The sequence below is a fragment of the Callionymus lyra genome, chromosome 6 (assembly GCF_982586985.1).
Source record: "Callionymus lyra chromosome 6, fCalLyr1.hap1.1, whole genome shotgun sequence".
Taxonomy (NCBI): Eukaryota; Metazoa; Chordata; class Actinopteri; order Syngnathiformes; family Callionymidae; genus Callionymus; species Callionymus lyra.
The window spans coordinates 11,087,691-11,110,254 of NC_141823.1; the positions used below are offsets into that span (position 1 = coordinate 11,087,691).

The 22,564-nt window shown below is 39.4% G+C and overlaps 1 protein-coding gene across 2 annotated transcripts in view; it reads right to left on the reverse strand.

Moving 5' to 3' along the window:
- Positions 1-3,542: 3,542 nt before the first annotated feature.
- chst8 (carbohydrate (N-acetylgalactosamine 4-0) sulfotransferase 8) overlaps positions 3,543-22,564 on the reverse strand; it is a 214,974-nt gene continuing 195,952 nt past the window's right edge. For both annotated transcript variants that reach the window (XM_087793591.1, XM_087793590.1), the window contains exons 3-4: positions 12,489-12,526; positions 3,543-8,722 (exon numbers count right to left, since the gene is read on the reverse strand). In XM_087793591.1, coding sequence (XP_087649717.1) covers positions 7,601-8,722; positions 12,489-12,526 — 1,160 coding nt within the window. In that variant the 3' untranslated portion in view covers positions 3,543-7,600. The remainder of the gene's footprint in view (positions 8,723-12,488; positions 12,527-22,564) is intronic.

Consider the following 22,564-nt stretch of genomic DNA (forward strand, 5'->3'; position numbering starts at 1 on the left):
CCACTGTAGCCCAGCATCTGACGTCAGTTCAGGCACCTTCGTACCTCTAACATCAGAAACAAACCTCTAATAGTGTTTGTAGTTTTTCTCACCGTGACGAGTCTGGATCGAGCTGCCGAGCTCTGCCAAAACAAACACAAATTCCACGAACAAAGACGGTAAATTGACTCGACACGTCGGTAAAGTTCGAGGGCACACGCGTGTCACTCCGAGAAGAATCAAACCCACATACATGTTTCAACGGGACGCGGGAAATTGGAGCATCTTCTCTCTCGTCACCTCACTGGTGTTGTTTTTGAGTTTGAGAGGAGATGTTGACTCCCTCGGAACCCCGGAGCTGGTTCGACTACACAAGCAGATTGTCTTCAAAGCGTGTCAAGATTTCCACGCACACTAATGAGCTAAATGGACGACTTTTGTTTTCTCTACAGCGTCGACTTCCCCTCCAGCGCTCGCGTGACTCCGACAAGCGCTTCGGCTCGAACTCGCCTCCAGCATCTCATCGCTTTTTCTATTCCTCTGAGCGATCAATTCGTGATGAGTCTGACACAAACACGCTGCTTTTTTAAAATACACGTTAGTAACGTCTCAGCTGGATATTACAAATCTGTCCGTTTGGAACAGAAAAGTACGGAACGGACCAATGAAATTTTGAACATGTTGTCAAGTCTGGCAAGAATGAATGAGTACAAGAAAAAAACCCAACTTCTTACATTTTTTTTATTGAAATGAGAAATAAAACCAATATTTCTAAAATATCAAGTACAATTATGTTTTGAATGAGTTTTCACTATAATAATTGTTATGTTAATGTTATTCTATGTTTGTATGTTTAAAAGGACTCTTTCAAAAACATCTTAAGATGTTTTTATTTGCTCAGGCTTTTCCTTGATTTTCTGGAACTCCTGTGTTGTTCTCAGTATTATCTTGATCTTTAAAGTATATACTTTATTGAATATTGTTTTGATTGTTTAAGCGTTTTGTGACCCTGGTCTGGAAAAGCGCTATATAACCACAAATTACTTACTTACACATACAGGAGGAGGTTGAAGGAGAACAAATAAAAGAGGTCTGGGATGGTGTTAATACCATCACTGGTCACAAGACCAAGGTCTCTCTGACTGCAGTGGACACGTACCAACCCTGTGGAAGACTTCCTGTATCCTTCCAGTCCCGAAAAAGATCCGGCCGAGCGAGCCGAACGATTACAGACCGGTGGCACTGACTTCACAGCTGATGAAGACACTGGAGCGGCTGGTCCTCAAACATCTCAGGCCACAAGTCCAGCACGCGCAAGACCCCCTGCAGTTTGCTTACCGGCCCACGGTTGGTGTAGAAGATGCCATCCTTTACCTCCTGCATCGGGCCTACTCCCACCTGGATAAAGGAAGCGGCTCAGTGAGGATCCTGTTCCTGGACTTTTCTAGTGCCTTTAACACCTTCCAGCCCACTCTGCTCCAGGACCAACTGACAAAGACGCATGTGGACCATGGTCTGGTCTCCTGGTTTTCGGATTATCTTACTGATCGACCACAGTATCTCAGGCTGAAGGACATCACGTCTGACACTGTGGTGTGCAGTACAGGAGCACCTCAGGGGACAGTACTGGCTTCTCTCCTCTTCACCATCTACACTTCAGACTTCTACTACAACTCAGAGCTGAGTCTTGAACACCGATCATTGAACATCTGCAGGAAGTTCCTCTGCATGTTCTACCAGTCTGTGGTGGCCAGTGTCCTGTTCTATGCTGTGGTGTGTTTGGGTGAAACTGTGTCCAAGAGGAGTGTCAACAGGTTGGACAGGTTGATCAGGAGGACTGGCTCTGTGCACGAATGCTCCTCCCATGATGCAACACTAATAGACTCAGGGACTCATTAATTCCTCGTGTTATTAGATTGTTTAATTCTGAGTTTGGGTTTGAGTTTGAGTTTTTTAGTGTCAACAGGTTGGACAGATTAATCAGAAAGGCTGGCTCTGTGGTTTAAGCTGGACTCACTGGTGACAGTTGCTGAGAGGAGATCACTGGACAAACTACTGTCCATCATGGATGATGACAGTCATCCTCTGAACACTGTCATCAGTGAGCAGAGAAGCAGATGGAGCACGAATGATCCTCCCATGGTGCAACAGTAATAGACTCAGGGACTCATTCATTCTTCGTGTTATTAGATTGTACTATTTTATTATTTTGAGTTCGGGGGCAGGAGTGAAGCGAAAGTATCATGATGTTCTTTTCTATGTTAATCTTTGTATCCTTTGTCTTTGTTATTTGTCTTTGATCTATGTTCTTTATCTTTAGACTTAGATTGTGTCATCTTGTACTTTATTTTATTTCTCTTTGTTCTTGTTCCTATTTTAATTGTTTTATGAATTATCGTCTTTATTGTTGTGTTCTAATTGAAAAAACAATTTTCCCGATATAGGTTAGGTTAGGTAGAACTTTATTGATCCCTCAGGAGGCCTCCTTCAGGGATGGATGGATGCATCCATCCATATGGATATGTACATTTGTTTTTATTGATGCAAACGTTCTCTTGTGTTTTAATTCTTTGAGACGTTATTGATTTTTCCAATTGAAAAAAAATCTTTCTCTTATTTTCTTTCAGAATTATTTTAGGGCTACATTATGCACGCTTGATGATGAAAATCACTGATTCTGATTTGAATTCTAAATAAATATGGAGCAGATCTAAGTACAGATTCTCATTAAGGAAACTGCTTTCATTTGATTTGAAACTTAAACATGTCCAAACATCAGCTTTAACAGCTGCTGAAGTCACTGTATCCTCTTGTCCTCAGGATTTTGAAGGATTTCATTAGTTTTTTAGTTGCGGCGGACGTAATGACTACTGCCATCTGGCGACCGGAGGTTCAATTGCAAGACATAATGTATAAGAGTGTGTAATTGTAAATGTTAATTGTCAAAAAATAAACACACTATTAACATATTTACCATAAAATAACTTTTTTGAATGCTATTTTGAAGCCTCCAGCCCAAATAAAGATACCATGCAGTCAATAATTGATACAGTATCGTGAAAAAAAGCTCATTGTATCAAATCATTTTTGATTATTTAAATATGGAATGCCTGAATGTTAAAATTTAGATACAGATTTTTATTAAGGAAAAAAGGTTGAGGCATTTTTCTCCCAATAACGCAAATATCTTAGCAAATTTAAACCTGAATGGTATATTTACTAGCCTAGCATCAATAATAATGCTAGCTGCACAGTGTTAGCACCCCTGTAGCACTGTCAAATTTAATAACAAAACCATATTTTTTCTTAAATTAAACTGAATACATTTTGTATAACCGTCCTGTATTTTAGAATGAAATATGTTTCAGGGACTATATGAATGAATCAAAACACATTAGAAAGTATGTTCTGTATTTTTCTCTCCTTGTACAAGTAAAATGACTTTGACTAAAAATGACTAATATAACTTTAATCTTCAAGTCACTTTCCCAACCTTACATTTGCATAACGTGAAAATCTTCAATTGTGAAGATGAACACACACAACATACACAAAAAGAGAAGTTGAAAATGCTTAAGACAATTTTATTAGTAGACACTCATCAGCCAGAAAGAAAAGCACCTGAAGAATGTCTTCCTGAATCACACCGTTTGATTGGCAGTGTTAAATAAGGCAAAGGGCTTAAGATCTAAGATTATATACACGTTTTGCACCAAAGATCAACAGTTATACATTCACTTGTTAGTGGAATTATGCTTCGGATGAGCCTGTGGACACTGTGTGGAGCTGACAGAAGAGGATGTGGACGAGTCATGTGATCATTTTGGCCAGAGCTTTGTACAGCTGAAAACACTTGTGACATCGTGACACACGTTTGTACAGGTCGTGAGCAGGAAAAATGGACATTATTTGACGTGTTTTATGGTTAATGTTTGTACACAAAACTCCTAGATAATAAGAAAACGTATTCATTTGCAAATGAAGTCGAAAATGCATTAAGTTAATTAAATAAAAGACGAAAAGTTCAGTCAAATCTATTTGATTTATCCATTTCAAAATCTAGCAGATACAACATATTGCATTTTTTTAACGTGTAGTTTTTGAGCTTAAACCTTTTAGACTCGATAAAAATACTCAAAAAATATAACAGAAAATAATGACAATTAAAACAAAACATATTTGAGAGACTAAAGTCTAAAAACAAATGAAAAGATGTTTGTTCGCCATATTTCTGTGTCTCAGTCTTTCGTTTATCTTTTCAACAAAGATATTATTTCGGCGCTTTTAACGCCACATTTCTTGTTAGCGTTTGACAGATTGCTCGGCTGCGACACTTTTTCTTCTGTCACTTACGTCGTGTGGCAGCAGGAAACTTGACAATCGCTCTGTTCGCCTGCTGTCACTCAACGACATGTTCCAGCATTATTTCTCTCTCCTTTTGTTGTTGCTTCCATTTCACCGCTTCTTATTTTTTAATTTCCTTTTTCAGTCTCAATCAAGTGAATCCTCTCTACTCTGGGATTAGAAAAACAAAACAAATCACCAATTGTCTTAATAGCTGCTCTAATATGATCACGCCATCAAAGGAGAGAGAAAAGATGAAAGAAGAGATGAAAGGTTGTTTTTTGCAAAGCGATGGAGAAGCGGTGAATATATATGTTTTCACAATCAGTACAAACCATCTCTTGAATCTCGTGCCCAAAGGTACTATCAATAATTTAACCTTGTTGTTGTAACACAAAACCGTCTGCCTTTTTTTTTTACCCACAATCCCCTCTGGAGAGGGTGTGGTTTTCAGCGTTGGAAGTGGGCGGAGCTAAGGAGTAAAATCGGGAGAGGCGAACGTGAAAAGCGTAGAAATACTTCGCATCACAGCAAGTTATTTGGTCATCGTGTGCTTTAAATCACTACACAATCGATGGAATCATGTCAAAATAAAAGCACACTCGGCAACCTTCACCTAAGAAAGTTAAGGGTCAAGATTTCCTGGACGTTCGCACTCTTTAGATGGACCTTATTCGGAAGTCATTCCCAAAAAATAAACCATTTTAAAATCATAATTTGTGCTACTTGCCGTGGCTCAGAATGAACTTCCTGCATCACAAACGGTAAATTTCGTTACGAAGCGAAGCCTGAAAAGTATCTGGACGAAGCTGGTGGACGTTGGGTCGTGGACAGAGTGACACACACACACACACACACACACACGTTGATATAAGTTGAAAGGAAAAGAAACATCATTTCACCAAGAAGCGCCGAAGATACATTTGTATAGAGAGAGAGAGAGAGAGAGAGTATATAAGAAATACATAGAAAAATATATAGAGTCATCTGAATGCCCATTATACAACTGTACACAGTCTCAAAAAGACTCTATGAAGGTGTAGAAGAGTGACACACACACACACACACACACACACAGGAAACGGTGACAGAGTGAAATATCTGGATTAAAGTCGGCGAGGTTTTTGGTGTCACGGATTTAAGAAAGTGGCGTTCCATGGTCCGGAGAGGTGTCGGTCGAGGGGGCACACAGCCGGAGAGACCAGGACTCTCAGCTGGCAGGGGGAACACCTCGGGGTCCTAGAGGATGACCCCCCCGTGACCTGACCTCGGATAAGCTGATAAAGATCCGAACTCACTTGGTGTGATTTCAGGAACGCCCCCAGAATCCACCCCAGTAAACAGTGACGGGACGAAGAGACGAAGGTAAGGAGCCGCTGAGCTCCGGGTACAGAAGTGCTACAGCAAGTGCTCGCAGCACCCGACGCGTCTATCTAACGTTTATAGGGTTCGTTTAGTTGAAGCGTGAACATCGAATATTAGTACGCGCTGATACATCGAGGTATTTACGAAGCTGCTGCAAGTCAAATAACAGATGCAAACTTTTAACGATAAGTTCAGGTTCATGTAGCGTGTGCTCCAGCTGGATTTCTGCTCTTTTTTTAAATTTATTTCACATTTAAAATTGTTGGTCACATTGACTTGTCTTGAGAAGGTCATTGGTTCTCAACTGGTCCAGCTTTGGTTCTCAAGAGCAGCAATGAATAACCAGCCAAATCAAGAAAAGATATTTAAACAAGTTTAAATGAAATAAAGATCTTTATTTTTGCACAGGAAATGGTCTGTGACCCACTTTTCGGTCCCAAACCCACCAGTTAAGAATCACTGGGGCTGCATTGAAGTTTTAAATAAAACATATATTTTCTCTTCTCTAATTATTGATTGTTCTATTTTACCCTTCATACAATTAAATACGGGAATTCAAGTAAAAGCTATGTTAGAATTAAAAGCAAAAAAGTGTGACTTTGCAGGTCTAAAAAACAATAAATATATTGTGACTCAATATATGACTTTTAGTCGAAATAAGTTGCTGCCACCTTTTTAAATTCAGTAGTTTTTACTTTTTTATCAATTCATATATGATGAAAATACAGTAATCCATCGAAAGATAATGTTCATCCTTTCATCTTTTCCTTAATTTAAAAATGTATTTGGAATTTGGAAAACAACCTGGTTGGAGGAACGAGTCCCTCTTTAGCACCCGAAGAAGAGCCAATCACAGTTCCATTGAATTAAAAAGGAAATCTAGGGATTACTGTATCAACATTTTCACACTTATTAATATATGTATGTGAGAAGGTTTCATGATCGAAGGCCTGTTGGTGACACTTTGTGCCGAGTAATGTTTGAATCACTGATTAAATTAAACCTATTTTTATTAAAAAGAGCGGCGCCACCTACTGACCTCTGAGCATCATCACTAACATAAATATTGATGAAAAAGTGTTTTGTGGCTTTGTTTGATGACAATTATTTGGTTGCGAACTCCTGCTCGATTCTCTTCGAAGGGCCTTAAAAAGCTACTTTGATTCTACCCAGTTATCTTTGAAAATATTGAATTTTTTTTTTACTTGAAATATGATCGTGGTGAAGAGAAGAGATCAGACAATCATATGCAAGCATGTTTCAGAAGAATTCAAATGTTATATATTGAATTATGGGTTTTAACGTTTACAGTTTTTTGTACAAGTGTAACCGAACCTTCTAACTGTCGCGTAACTGAGATTAATAATCTCCAATATGTCATCTTTCTATCGCCTTGTGTTTGTTTTCCTTCTGGTTTTACTTACTGAACTCAAACTGTTTTTTATGTGGTACACAGGCTCAAAGATCTGGTAAAATATTAGTCAATTCCGAATTAACCATCACTTTGTGGGTTGAACATATCCGGCGAGAACACACGTCTAGATAAAACCCGGCGACAACACGAGTCTACGAAACCTTGATTTTGGTTAATATTTCCGCTGATTGCAGGAACAACAATTTGCAGATGCTACTTGACTTGCTGTTAGGGCGTCATTTAAAGCCTGTTGAACGATAATAAAACATTTGTTTAGAAGCAAAAAACATCTATAAAGTGGTAATTCTACAACACAGTGTGCTATAAGAGATAAATACTTTTGCATTTGAGGACAGTTGGGAGTATTTTTTTTAAAAACCACACAACACACGTCTTCTCGTCACTGGGTAGAAAGCTATTAAGAAAACACTCATTTAGAAGTGGATATTAGTGATGAAGGGGGGGGGGGGGGGATGTCGAAGCGGCGGCGGACGAGAGTTAATATAAATCCTTGAAAGGTTTGGAATAGTTAAACATCAGATAGTCCATGTAGTAAAAGTCGTAGACCCGCTGTCTCTCCAGCAGGCTCACTTGCGTGAAGTACTTTTTCGTGATCTGCGTGGAAGTCCGCTTGTCGTTGGGGTTCCTGTCTTTGAAGCTGGGGAGCGTCAGGTTCCGCGGCGCCCCCGCCAGGCGCAGCAGGAAGTCGGACTCCTCCTCCATGTGCTCGAACTTGCCGATGAAGTCGTAGTCTATGTGGCAGGGGTTGCACAGCTGGTTGACCTGCTCCCAGTGGATGTCCATGCCCACCGGCCGGTGCACGTCCAGCAGGTACTGCACGAACTCCTGGAAGGTGACGCCGCTGCCGCTGTTGAGCGCCGCCCTGGTGGCGTTCGCCCTGTACTTGGAGATGATGGGCTTCCCGAACAGCGAGTGGTAGTAGTTGTTGGGGTTCTCGAACTTGTCCCGGTACGCCGACACGATCCTCTCCAGCGGCTCCCGCACGAAGATGACTTTGGTGTAGCTCTCCAGGCGCTTCATGATGCCCTGCCGGTCGAAGCTGTCCAGGGTCTTCAGGTGGTTCCCGTAGTGGACCGTGTCGTGCTTGATGCTCTGGGCGTCGGCGGCTTGACCCGCCAGGACCATCAGAGTCCTCTTCCAGTTGGAGCAGCCGGCCTTGGGCACCTGGCAGTACAGCAGCTTGTACTTGTCCTCCACGTAGATGTTCTTCACGTGGTGGCGGGTGATGGTCCTGGAGATGCTGCTCTTGTACTTGGCACAGACCGACTTCATCATCTGCCGCCGGGACTCCAGGACGCGAGCCAGTTTTTTCCAGCTGTGCTGGGGAAAAGACCCGGAGGCGGAGTAGGAGGCGGACGAGGCGTTGTTGACGGGGTAGACGAGAGGACTGCTCTTCAGGAGCTTACGCTGTCTCTTGGTGACCCGGACCGAGACCATGTCCTGCTCCCGGGACCCACGGGAGACCGAGTTCTGCCTCCTCTTCTCAAAGTTTGGGAACTGCATGGGAGGGATCAAACTTGATAGGATCCCTTCTGCCCCTGGTGGTGGCTCCTGGTACACCTGGACTTTGGTTCGGTCTTTGTCCTGCGTAGATAGAGTCTGGAAACAAAGAAGACAAGTTTTAAACAAAGATAAAAATGATCATATTCAAGTCATTTAAAATGTTTTATTATTTTAAACATTTAAAACAATATGTTGTTTAATAACTTAGTAAACTATATAATTTATGTCAATATACAACTTTGTAATATCCTCAATTTCTAAATGAAATTTAAACATACATTATAAAATAAAATATGAATAATATATATTTTATAATTTCATAACACAAATTAACCTACTAATATCTTTATTTTCTAAATTAGATAAAAAAAAAAACAACATATTATTGAATACAATATTTATATATTATATATATATTATATAATATATTTTATAGTATAATGACATACGTGTACTGTCTAATATCCTTACTTTGTGAATTATATTTAAAAAAATTAACTATTCATTCAATATAATGTTGAAATAAATAGTGTATAATGTCAAGTTAACTTTCCAATATCCTTACTTACTCTTAGATTTAAACATTTAAAACCAACATATAATTCAATAAAATATTCAACATCTAAACGTTATAATCTCATGACACAAGTTAATATCATTACTTTCTGAATTAGATTCAAACATCTTTAATTATATATTATTCGATAAAATATTTAAAAAATATATATTTTAGAACGTCATTACATAAGGTTACTGTCTAATATCTTTATTTTCTGAATCAGATTTTAACTTTTAAAATGGAACATTATTCAATATATAATTATTATATTTTCTAATATCATGACTTTTTGAATTACGATGTTGTTATTTCTGTACATTTAAAATAACATATTTAATAAAATATGAATACCATGTATTTTCACTATGTAAGGTAAGGTAAGGTAAAACTTGTCATAACATAAGTCTAATATCCTTACTTTCTGAATTAGATTTCATCTATTAAAATGAAAGAAAAAAAAGCAATAAAATACATATGTTATAATGTCATGATAAAAGTTACTTTCTGACCTTCCACATTAGATTTTAAAAATATTTTTTCATAGTAACTCAAGTATTTTTACCTTCAAATTAAGGCTCTTTTTCTTCGTCCTTTATTTTAATGTGGCAAACTTGCCTCTTACAAAAGGCACGGGTAAGTTTGAACCAATTCACTCCCAAAATAGAGTTCAAATGAATTCAAGATGATTAAGACATGAGGGTCACCATCAACTCCTGAGTCCATCAACCAATAAGAAAACATGACGGGGAACAACATTAGATTCAGTACTCGTCCTCGCCACACGGTGGCAGTATTACCCAGGCCTTCTTCTGCCCTCGCTCTAAACCGAGCGTGAGATCTTCTAAACACGTAATGAAGAATCTAAATCAGGACCTAACGAGGCCTGAGGTCATTGTTCATTCTGACATTTCATTTCAATTAAGCCTAATAGTCTCCATAAAGCCGGTGAGCTGCAGGTACGATTTTAATTTTACAACCAGGTGATGAGACCATCAAGGACTCGGCTCGTCCCCCTCCTCACTTAGACTCTCCTCCGTCCACAGGGATGGAGGAGAAAATATGAAATCAAGCCAGTGGTTCCTCTCGTCTGTTTAACGTGCACAGTGCACGTCTATTCACCGGAGAAGGAGTTTTTAAAGAGTTTGAATACGAGTCCTTCATTGATGATGATGGTCCCTGCAGGGAAAGGGGATCTGAGGTCAGAGAAGACCCTCAGCCTGAGCGAGTCCTTCACGGCTGTGACTGGGATCAACTTCTGTTGGCCCTCATTAGGAACGTTGCTTGTTTCTTTTTAATGATCTTTTATTCATGGCTTCTTCTCCCGGATTCGCCCTCACATGGAGACGCTTTCGGGAAGTCTTCTCCCGCTTATCCCGGCTTCAGGCCCAGACTTTAGGCCAATACTCTTCCCCCCGGGGGACCCCGAGGTGTTCCCAGGCCAGATGAGAGTCTTAGACTCTGAAGTGTCGTTAATTCTCAGCTAATTTCGGGTTCATTGTACCCACAACCTTGTTATTTAAAAAATATATCAAAATATTGATACGGCCATATATCGCAACTTTTTACAATACTAGATCGGTATTTATATTTTATCAGTCAAGTGTGTTTAAAATTAAATAGCATAATTCAATATTAATATAATATAACAATTTGTCTGCAAATATTCACTTTTGTTGCAATTAAACTTCCGGATGCTAGATGGCAGCAGTCGTTAAGTGCACCACAACTAAAGCTACACGTAAATCCCGCAAGCCCCCGGTGTGACTGAGGACAAGAGGATGCAGTCGACTCTAGCAACTTTTAAAGCTGATGTTTAGATGTTTTTTGGTTTAAAAACGAATGAAATCAGTTACAACTTCATCAAGAGTCATGTGGTCTATAAATTGTGCAACACCAGAGTCAAGTACTCAACAATACTACACATAAATATTTGTTACTACAGTATCACTATATACTGTTTCTGTGTCTTATTGCATTCATTTTGAAAACTGAAGCGTCTCCAGCCTCAAAGACAAAGCTCTTTTAGGATTTGACGGTGTTGCCAGGTTTACGATAAATATCTTATTTGTACGATAAACCTTTTACTCTGTTCGCTGTACGATCAATAATCATCTAGAATGCAAAATGTACGACAATAAGGCCATTCTGTAAAAGCCGGGTCGTCTTATTTAATGTGATACAAGTGTTTTAAGAAAATATTTTTGATAGCAAGGTTTTTTATGTGTGTTGTGTGTATAATATTATCCCAGAAAAACAGCATAATTCAAATTACAATAATCTAACACGTCCAACCTGCCAACACTGCTCTCAGTACTTTATGTAAATGAGTGCAACTGCCGTCACCAACCCTCTGCGGGACTGCATTTCGAAGGTCTTGTGGCTTCGCTTTAAAACAAACAATCGTAACAGCTTCTCGTTCACTCTAGCTGTCACTCACTGTCACCGCACAGTTATAACCTCTTCCACCCTGTCTGCACTTTCCTCTTAACCTCCCTTTATCTTTCTCCGAAACTGTTTTTCTACTCCCTCCTTCTTCACCCTCCTCCCCCTCTCATTTACAAACTCTCTTTCCTCTTCTCTCCATCTCTCTCATCGTCTTGACAACGAATAAAAAAAGGAGTGAACAGTAGGTCAAAGTAACGACGAGGATTCACAGAACACAACCGTCACGACACGTGGTAGCAGAAGTAGGATTAACATGATTGACTCGTAGATCATTTAAGTAACACCTAAATAGAAAATCATTTCTCATATTTCTATGAGCAAAACACCATATTTATTTGAAAAAACGATACTATTCGCACTAGAATTTGTAAAAGAAACACTTTGCTGTGAGTGTCTATGATTCAGGTCATTTAATAAGTGGAGAAGAAGACGAAGGAACATCACAGTTTGACCTGAAGTTTAAAGTGAATGGAGTTAAATTCCTCCACCGTTTTTTTTGCACTATAACAACCTGTCGAGCAATTTTTCTGACCAATTTCCTTGTCAAGAGACGGTAAGAGGCGACACACACCACTGCGTCCTGCTGCAATTGGAGTCCTTTGCACTCTTTAGCATCGTAGCATTTAGCATTGCAATTGTTTTTTGGTAGTTAATATTTAATTATTATTTTTTTTAAATGTACATGATAACATTTTTATTGTTTCATGTACATTTTAAGAACCTTAAAATATTAATAAAAATTATTATGAAATTAAATTACAGTTAGAGGATGACTCAATAATCCAGTGATAAATTAAACATATTAAACTTCCATTAGCACGACGTTGCTTCATTATGTGAACACAGAACCTCACTCACCTCTCTGGACTGTCGTGGAGTGCTGAGCAGCTTCACGCCTGGAGGAGGAAGAGAAGGAAGTGGTCAGTATTGATCGTTTGCTTTATATTCCAATAAAAACAAAGCCTCTTGTTTTTTGTTGAATAAATATCATCCCAACGTCAAAAAAGTCAATTTTAAATTAGTTCAGTTTCAGGGGGGTTTTTGTTGACGAGTTATATCAAAGTGGAAGCTCATTCCTACGTATCGCTGACTCGTCAAAACTATGATTATATCGCAATAAAGTTTGCAGCATCTCAAAAAACCGCACAGGTCATTCAAATCATAAAATCCTTTTTAGTGTCATAATACCTGCAGAAAAAGCAAGTTTGTGTTTACATTAAATGACACACAAGACGATTGTTAAATCAGAAAAGTTCCAGTGGTAAAACAAGTAAATAAGTAAGTAGTGACAAGGATATATATGTGTAGTATTGTCGAGTACTTGACTCTGGTGTTGCAGAATTTACAGACCACATGACTCTTGACGAAGTCGTAACTGCTTTCATTTGTTTTGAAACCAAAATATGTCCAAACATCAGCTTTAAAAGGCTGCTGGAGTCACTGTATCCTCTCGTCCTCAGTCATCGCCGGGGATCTTGCGAGACCAAGATTGTTTCTTTAGCTGTAGAGGACGTAATAACTGCTGCTGCCATCTAGCGGCCGGAAGTTTTAATTGAAACACAACAATGAAAACGATATCTGCAAGGTAATTTAAAATAATAATAATAAATAATAATAATGAATAAATCAATTTCTTTATCATTTTTAATAATTTCAAAATACATTATTTGAATATAAACCATAAAAGAAGTATCGTAAAAAAAATAATATTTGAACCCCGGCCTCCCTCTCCCCCAAATATATTTTTAAAAAGTGCTGTCGAATAATAGATACAGTATCTTTTAAAAATGTTTTTTGATATTTTCTAACACTCCTAACAAAATGTCACAGATAGCCAATGACACAGATGTATAAAGCGGTTTAATTGCAACACAAAAAAGAACAAACAGCGTGAATATTTGGATGTTATTTACAAATAAAAAAATGTGATTATTCAACTTGAAAGCCAGAAAATAAATCCAATATAGTGCTGTAGAATATTGATATTTTATGAACAAAAGAAAAACAAAAATATATAAGTGTATCATTATTTTCTTATACAACTACGCAGGAAAGACAAGCTGAACCCAGATGTTGTTCTCAAACACAAATCGAGGTCCAGGAGGTAAGTGTGTGTGTGTGTGTGTGTGTGTTCTTAGCAGCAGAAGTTAAACGTCCATTAAAAGCGTTAACTAAAGCAGACAAGGGTGTGTTTTGGGGGCTCGACAGAGGGACGTACGGATAGACGATGATTTCAGAGGTTTCTTGACTCATTTCTCGCTGACATGTAATCGTACTGACAGCTCTTGAGTGAAGATCCTCAATTTCTGATGGAGTAGAGTGTGTGTGTGTTTGTGTGTGTGTGTGGGGGGGGGGGGCACCTCTGGTTGAGTGGCTTGTCACTTCCAATCACAGGGTGGGAAGTGATGGGAAACCTGTGTGGGGATGAAGGGGGTTGGAGGGGGTTGGAGGGGGTTGGAGGGGGTGGACTGTAACCACGACCCTCCTTAAGTGATGAGACGTGCACACGCACATTTAGAAGGCCTCGCTGAGATGTCGGCAGATGCAATGTGGTCTTAGATCCTGGTCCGAGGGCTCAGTACTGACGTCTAGAATCGTCGCTCGTGTTCATCCGTCTGGTGCAGGAAGGAGGGCGATAAAGAGGGCGATGAAGGACGGGTGACATTTTATTATCTTGTCCGGCGACACTTTGGGTTTTTGAGCCGACAGAAGGCTCTATTATAGCAGGCTACACTAGCGTTTCTAGGGAACCCTGACCCCCCCCCCAAAAAAACATGAATATTTATCAGGTGAAAAAAACGACAAAAGGAAGGGTTTGTGTCAAAGCGTGGCACACCTGGAACCATCTTGTCAAGAAGCAGCTTCAGTTATTGATCTTGAAAACTCCATCGAGGCGGTAATTGAAATCTCCAGAGGTCTGATTGGATTCTCTCAGGTTTTGTTGCTTTTTGATAGTCAGTCTCTGCAGTTGAGCTTGTTTTTGTTACACACTCCAACACATCCCTTTTTTCTTAGGATTTAATCTCTTTTTACCTAAACTTTGAGGACGTTTTCATCAAAATTTTAAATTTAATGTTTTAAATGTTGAAACTTTATTCTTTTTAAGTGAAATGTTGCATTTTTTTAAAAAAATTATTTGAAAATATCTTGGGAGTATTTAAATTCAATAATGTCTATAATAAAAGGTTATGTTTTTTAAAGAAGAAATAAGTGAATTCAATAATTTTCCATATTAAAGGGTTGCATTTTTTTTTAGGTAGGAGTTAATGATGAAAGGAAGTAAGGAAGGAAAGAAAGTTACGGGAATATTTTAATTCCTAATTTCTATTTTTAAAAGGCTATGTTTGAAAAATAATAATAATTGAATACAGTACATTTTCCATATTAAAGGGTTGCATTTTTTTCCAATTTATTTGTTTATTATATATTATATATATTACTTATTTTAAATTAATTAATGCTTTCATACAGTCAGAGTTGGATGTTATCATTCCGATAATTCATAAATTCAATGTTATTTTCATTTCACTTTCAATGGCAGACATCTTGGTGACGCGACGTCTAGAGTCACTGACGGAATAAATGTCTCGGGAAAACACAAATTTTAACACGAAACAACACAACAACAATAATAACAAAATGAAACACAACTAAATAACATGTTTCAATTGGTAAAAAGCTCAAAGTGTTGACGATAGTTTTGTAACAGCTGGCTGCCATCAGCGTTAAAAAGTAGTAGAAGAAGAAACTGTCCAGTCATTTCCAGTAAGTGTGTAGCAACCGTGTTTGGTTTGAGACAGAACTATCGGTCGAAATAAGCACACTGTACAAGTAAGTAAGTAAGTAAGTAATATTTATTTATATAGCGCTTTTCTAGACCAGGGTCACAAAGCGCTTAAACAATCAAAGCAATACTCAAAAAAGTATATACTTTAAAGATCAAGATAATACTGAGAACAACACAGGAGTTCCAGAAAATCAAGGAAAAGCCTGAACAAATAGAAACGTCTTAAGATGTTTCTTAAAGGAGTCAGTAGTGCACTCACTTACAGTGTACTGTGAAGCAGTGCACTTAGAGAAGTGCGCGATTTGAGACACAGCAACAGTCGCTAGCATAGCAACAGTGTGTGTAGCAACGCTTCATCGGGCTCAGACTTGTTCATGGGTCATGGACACATTGTGCGTTTCTCACTGTTGTAAAGACTTTGTGTGTCCGGATTTTAACACTGAGTCTGTGATGGAGCCGCCGGAACAGATTGAACAATGTCAGCTAAATTTGAGTTGGATTTGTAAACATCATTTATCTCTGTAGCATCCAGTTGTCGGAGGGTAATAGTCGCAGTTTGATTGCAATTTCACAGCCAGTCAATCCTGCGCTGTATAACAATGATATTGATTTCAAGAGTAGCGAGTGTGTGAGAGAACACACACACTTTTAGAGACCGTAGTTGAATTAAATGTTTTCAATGTATGACATATATTTGTGCTCTAAATGAATTTGATTTAAAGATTTAAAGATAGAATAATTTTCCTGCCATCTCTGGGTCTGTAGGACTCACATCTTCAGTATCAAATAACTTTACTGCCATCTCTGGGTCTGTAGGACTCACATCTTCAGTATCAAATAACTTTACTGCCATCTCTGGGTCGGTAGGACTCACATCTTCAGTATCAAATAACTTTACTGCCATCTCTGGGTCTGTAGGACTCACATCTTCAGTATCAAATAACTTTCCTGCCATCTCTGGGTCTGTGGGACTCACATCTTCAGAATCAAATAACTTTCCTGCCATCTCTGGGTCTGTAGGACTCACATCTTTAGTATCAAATAACGTTACTGCCATCTCTGGGTCGGTAGGACTCACATCTTCAGTATCAAATAACTTTACTGCCATCTCTGGGTCTCTAGGACTCACATCTTCAGTATCAAATAACTTTACTGCCATCTCTGGGTCGGTAGGACTCACATCTTCAGAATCAAATAACTTTCCTGCCATCTCTGGGTCTGTAGGACTCACATCTTTAGTATCAAATAACGTTACTGCCATCTCTGGGTCGGTAGGACTCACATCTTCAGTATCAAATAACTTTACTGCCATCTCTGGGTCTCTAGGACTCACATCTTCAGTATCAAATAACTTTACTGCCATCTCTGGGTCGGTAGGACTCACATCTTCAGTATCAAATAACTTTACTGCCATCTCTGGGTCTGTAGGACTCACATCTTCAGTATCAAATAACTTTCCTGCCATCTCTGGGTCTGTGGGACTCACATCTTCAGAATCAAATAACTTTCCTGCCATCTCAGGGTCTGTAGGACTCACATCTTTAGTATCAAATAACGTTACTGCCATCTCTGGGTCGGTAGGACTCACATCTTCAGTATCAAATAACTTTACTACCATCTCTGGGTCTGTAGGACTCACATCTTCAGTATCAAATAACTTCCCTGCCATCTCTGGGCCGGTAGGACTCACATCTTCAGTATCAAATAACTTTACTGCCATCTCTGGGTCTGTAGGACTCACATCTTCAGTATCAAATAACTTTCCTGCCATCACTGGGTCTGTAGGACTCACCTCTTCAGTATCAAATAACGTTCCTGCCATCACTGGGTCTGTAGGACTCACATCTTCAGTATCAAATAACTTTCCTGCCATCTCTGGGTTTGTAGGACTCACATCCTCAGTAATAAATAACTTTGAAATACATTTAAAAAAAGATAAAAATAAAATGCCTCAAGTTATTAAGAGATGAAACAACACTTGAATGTACCATGTCAAATCCTACAGGAAGCTTGTGTCCATACTTCCTACATGACCTTCTACCTTCCTTCCTTCCTTTATACCTACCTGCCTACCTTCCTACCATCACTACCGCCTACCTACTGAATTTTCTTCCTACCTCCTTCAATCATTACCTCTACCTTCCTTACTTCCTTCCTACCTACCTGTCTACCTTCCTTCCATCATTACCTCCTACCTACTGAACTTCCTTCCTTAAGTCCTATCTTCCATCTATTATTAACTCCTACGTACCTAGCTTCTTCACTTACTTCCTACCTACTTACCTTCCCCTTCCTTCCTTCCTTCCTTCCATCATTACCTCCTACCTTCCTTACTTCCTTCCTACCTACCTAACTACATTCCTTCCATCATTACCTCCTTCCTTCTTTCCTTCCTACCCAACTACTTACCTTCCATCATAACCTCCTTCCTTCCTCCCTTTCTTCATTTTCCCCCACCTTCCTTCCTTCACTTACTCACTACCTTCCTTCCATCATTACCTCCTACCTTCCTTATTTCCTTCCTATCTAACTACCTTCCTTCCATCAGTACCTACTACCTTCCTGATTTGCTTTCTACCCAACTACCTACCTTCATCATTACCCCCTACCTTCCTTACTACCTACCTACCTTCATCATTACCCCCTACCTTCCTCACTACCTACCTACCTTTATCATTACCTCCTACCTTCCTTACTACCTACCTACCTTCATCATTACCTCCTACCTTCCTTACTACCTACCTACCTTTATCATTACCTCCTACCTTCCTTACTACCTACCTACCTTCATCATTACTCCCTACCTTCCTTACTACCTACCTACCTTTATCATTACCTCCTACCTTCCTTCATACATAACTACCTTCCTTCATCATTAACTCCTACCTTTCTTCATACCCAAGTGCTTTCCTTCATCATTTCCTCTTATCTTCCTTCCTTCCTAACTACCTTCCTTCATCATTTCCTACCTACCTACCTATGGAAACCTTTTCCATCCTGCCTACCTTAAGGTTCACTTGAAGAAACACCAAAAACACTCGACCATGGAAGAAAAATCGCCAACAGTTCAGTGTAACATCATTTCTTCATCAACAGTTGTGTCACACTGAACTCTGGAAACACTCGGTCATCTTCAAACTCTGGTTTCATGTGCAGTAAGAACACAGTAATAACACTGTTATGATAAGTCTTTAGTCTCGAGCCTCCAGTCGTGAAACTCCTGCCACGTTCCTTCCCTCACAGATCTCGGGGTCACGCTCATTACCAGTACTTTTGATGATGGCGAAGCTGAGTTTAAAGCCCTTGAGCCTCGTCCTCTGTCGCCCTTTTCCTTCAGCGCCGACGTGTGAATATTCATGCGGACACAAGCGGCATCACTGCGAGGACCCTCGCCAGCCGGGGCCGCGTCATTAGCGGATGCATCACCGTCCTTTGGCCCCTTCTTCAACAAGCACCCCATCAAACATCCGCCGCCGCCACCGAGGAGGAGGCAAGAGGCCGACGACGATGTGCGGATAATGAGGTTGTTAAGAGGAGGATTGTGGCCCTTCCTGAGCGATGGAGCCAGCAACTGCTCAGACCGGACCGGGGCGTCGCCTTCTTCCAGGCGCTGTGAAGCGTTCATGACTCATTCAAGCACCGCGAGACCCCGACCGGCTGCTGCCGCCGTGGCCCCTGAACCACCCACACCTGCACACACTCGCCACCTTCGCTTGACTCTGTGTGGGAACACGAGCGCCGCTCGGCTCTATCAGAGGGAGGAGGCTCGAGAACAGAGGTATTAGGCTTTAAGCTCTTTTCCATTGATGTTTTATCGGCTGTGGAGAGAGATACAATGAACTCCCGGGAGAACATTCAGGGAGTTTGAGTATTTGCTCCTTCAGGATCCCCCCCCCATGACGCTTATCATCTCAGGACATGAAGTCTTTCACGCTCTCAAAGTCTCATGCAAAATATAATCAACATGATTAATCATGTTCCACCATCATTACCTCTTGTTTCTTCAACAAAATAACTAATATTGAACTGGAAAAAAACATTTTTTTTGTATAAATAAGTGTTTACAATTGTTTCCATTAAGTTTGTGAGAAAACATCGACAAACTTAAATATCGCAATGTTTTTTTCCTACAAAGATACCGTGTCCATTTGTTTTTCTTTTCCTTCATATCGTATTTTTTCATTGTTCATTACGGCTTATATAACAAGTGTATATGAAATCATGTAAAACCCCGGTGATGACTGAGGATGAGAGGATACAGTCACCTTGCAAATATTCACGTCCTGTTAATTTTTATGTTGCAATTAAAACCTTCCGACCGCTTGATGGCAGCAGTCATAACGTCCTCCGTAGATAAAGAAACAATGAAGTACCGCGTGATCCCAGTGATGACTGAGGACGAGAGGATACGCCTGACTCTAGGAGCTTTTAAAGCCGATGTTTGAACATAGTTAAAGACATATGAAAGTAGTTACGACTTCGTCAAGAGTCATGTGGTCTGTAAATTCTGCAACACCAGAGTCAAGTACTCTAAAATACTACAAATACATCCCTGTTAATACAGTATCACAATATATCGTATTTTTACGCCTGTATCATGATACGTATCGTATCGCCAGATTATTGTGAATGCACACTCCTCTATATTCTATTTATCCATTTTCTTTCTTTTTTGCTGATGTAGGTGGAATCCCCCCTTGCATGGCTAGAAGGTAAGATTTAATTACTTTAAATGTTAATAATAGGACACAGTTAATGGATTCTGTAAAGTTTTCAAGTTTTTGTCATTCACTTGTAGGAATTCTGCTGCTTACAAGTGATGGTCTGGTGAAGCTTCATGAAGCAGTGTCATTATTTTCAGAGTCCACTAGATGGCGGTCTCTGCACTATTCTCCTTTTGTTTTGATCTAATGAAACATCACATCTTTTTCAATCCGATGGCGCCACCTACTGACCTCTAAACAACATGACACCGCTTCGTGAAGCTTCATCCGCCCATCACTACCGTTTACATGTTCTGTTCAGAACTAAAAGTATGAAATGTAAAAAAAAATAGTTGAGGATTAAGAATGTTAGAAAAAAGGTTAGAAAAAAAACAATCAACGATTTGACTGTGGAGAATTTATTTTTATTAGTAACTCATTATTGTTTTGGGGTTGCAAGGTATGATTACTCAAGCCTTAAAAACTAGGGAAGACAACGTTTTTATGCTTTGCTTAATGAAGTCATGTAAGTACAAGTACAAGTATGTTATGACCAACACTTTCTATGGGTCAGAAAACTTTCTTTGCACCTTAGACGTTTCATTAGATACAATGTGCCTCTTTTTGTGTTTGTTGTAGAGGAAAGATCGATAAAAAACATCGATCAATGCTCGATGGCGTTTCCTTTTCAACCTCTTACTGAATAAATGTTGAATTTGATGCAAAATACAAACCGCCTCCGCTCTGCCTTCCTGAACCCCATAACGACTTCCTCCTGACCCCCGCAATGCAATCTTCTTTTTTTTTTACGACCCTCCAGAGAGCAAACATGAAGATGGAGATATTAGAGGAATCTATAAATGACTGCCGAGCATCAGGTACGGCCCACCCTCTGACCCCTCGAGAAGGCCAAGTGCGGGGAATGCTCATAAATCGGGATGTGCTCTTTCATCGCCCTGAATTGAAATGAAAAAAAAAGGGGCGATGCATGCTTATCCTCGGCGGCGCTAAATCACTGTCGCCTCCTCGCACCATAGATAACACACGGCGGGGCTCGTAACTGTGGGTGTCAGCACACCTGGTTACGAATACAGAGAGCACGTCAACACGCGGCGAGATAACCGCAGAGCTCGCCGGAGGACGACTCGTGACGCTGCATTAGCACCTTTGCACTATTTCGGGAGCCTTTGTTTTTTTTTCCGAGGCACCGCAGCTGTTGGGTTCATGCGTCATCACTTTCGGAAAACTTACTTGTGGCGAGACACTCATTTCTGTGGAAGGCTCGGCCTCTATCGCCATAGCAACTGAATTAAAGTTTCGGTTACAACTTAATCTTTTAATGTTCATCTCTGTTACTTATCATGAATATATTCTTAATGAGTTATCAGATCCTTAAAACTCTTCACTGGCTTCCAGTTTCTTTCAGGATCAACTTTAAAATTCTGGTTCTTACTTTCAGATCCATTCATGGTCAGACTCCTCCTTACATCACGGATCTGATCCAGCCTTACACCCCAGCTCGGGCTCTGAGGTCTGTGGATCAGAATCTACTTATGGTTCCACGCACACGGCTCAGGACCAGAGGAGAGAAATATTTTCAGGCTGTTGCTCCTAAGCTTTGGAACGATCTTCCTCTCTCTTTGCGCTTTATGGATCTACTGACTCCTTTAAGAAACATCTTAAGACGTTTCTATTTGTTCAGGCTTTTCCTTGATTTTCTGGAACTCCTGTGTTGTTCTCAGTATTATCTTGATCTTTAAAGTATATACTTTTTTTAGTATTGTTTTGATTGTTAAAGCGCTTTGTGACCCTGGTCTGGAAAAGCGCTACATAAATAAATATTACTTACTTACTTATAACAGCTATAATCCTTCATAATGTTTTGTATAAATAACAATAACACAGTATAAAACATTTTATCATCACTGATAAGTGCAGCTATTATACAAGTTGTCCACATAAATAAAACACGTTACATGCATTAATAAAATGCTTATACACTTCAATAACTATGAATATACAGTAAGTTTTGTTTTGGTTTGAAAATGATATTTATTTTCCTTCAAAAAAAGACACTGCAAATCTAAGGCCTGGGGGACAGATTTCGGCCACCAAGTAATTTAATGTGGCCCACAAGAGATTGAAATTGAATTTGATGTTTGTTCTTTAGGGCCAAATATAAAGTTCGTCTTTTGGTGAAAGAATAACAATGAGTTTGTTTATTTTATTTTTTGGTATTTAATTATTGGCAAGAAAATGTTATTCTTTTATGTTTGTGTATCTTTTATCAAGATTTTATTTTTGTATTCTATAAAGAAAGTATTTGATTGTCTTTTTAAAAATAATTCAGATTGCATTTTGTATTTTATCAAGACAGTATTTTGTATTTTATTAATATTGTATTTTATCAAGATAGTATTGAGTCAAGATTGTAGTTTGTATTT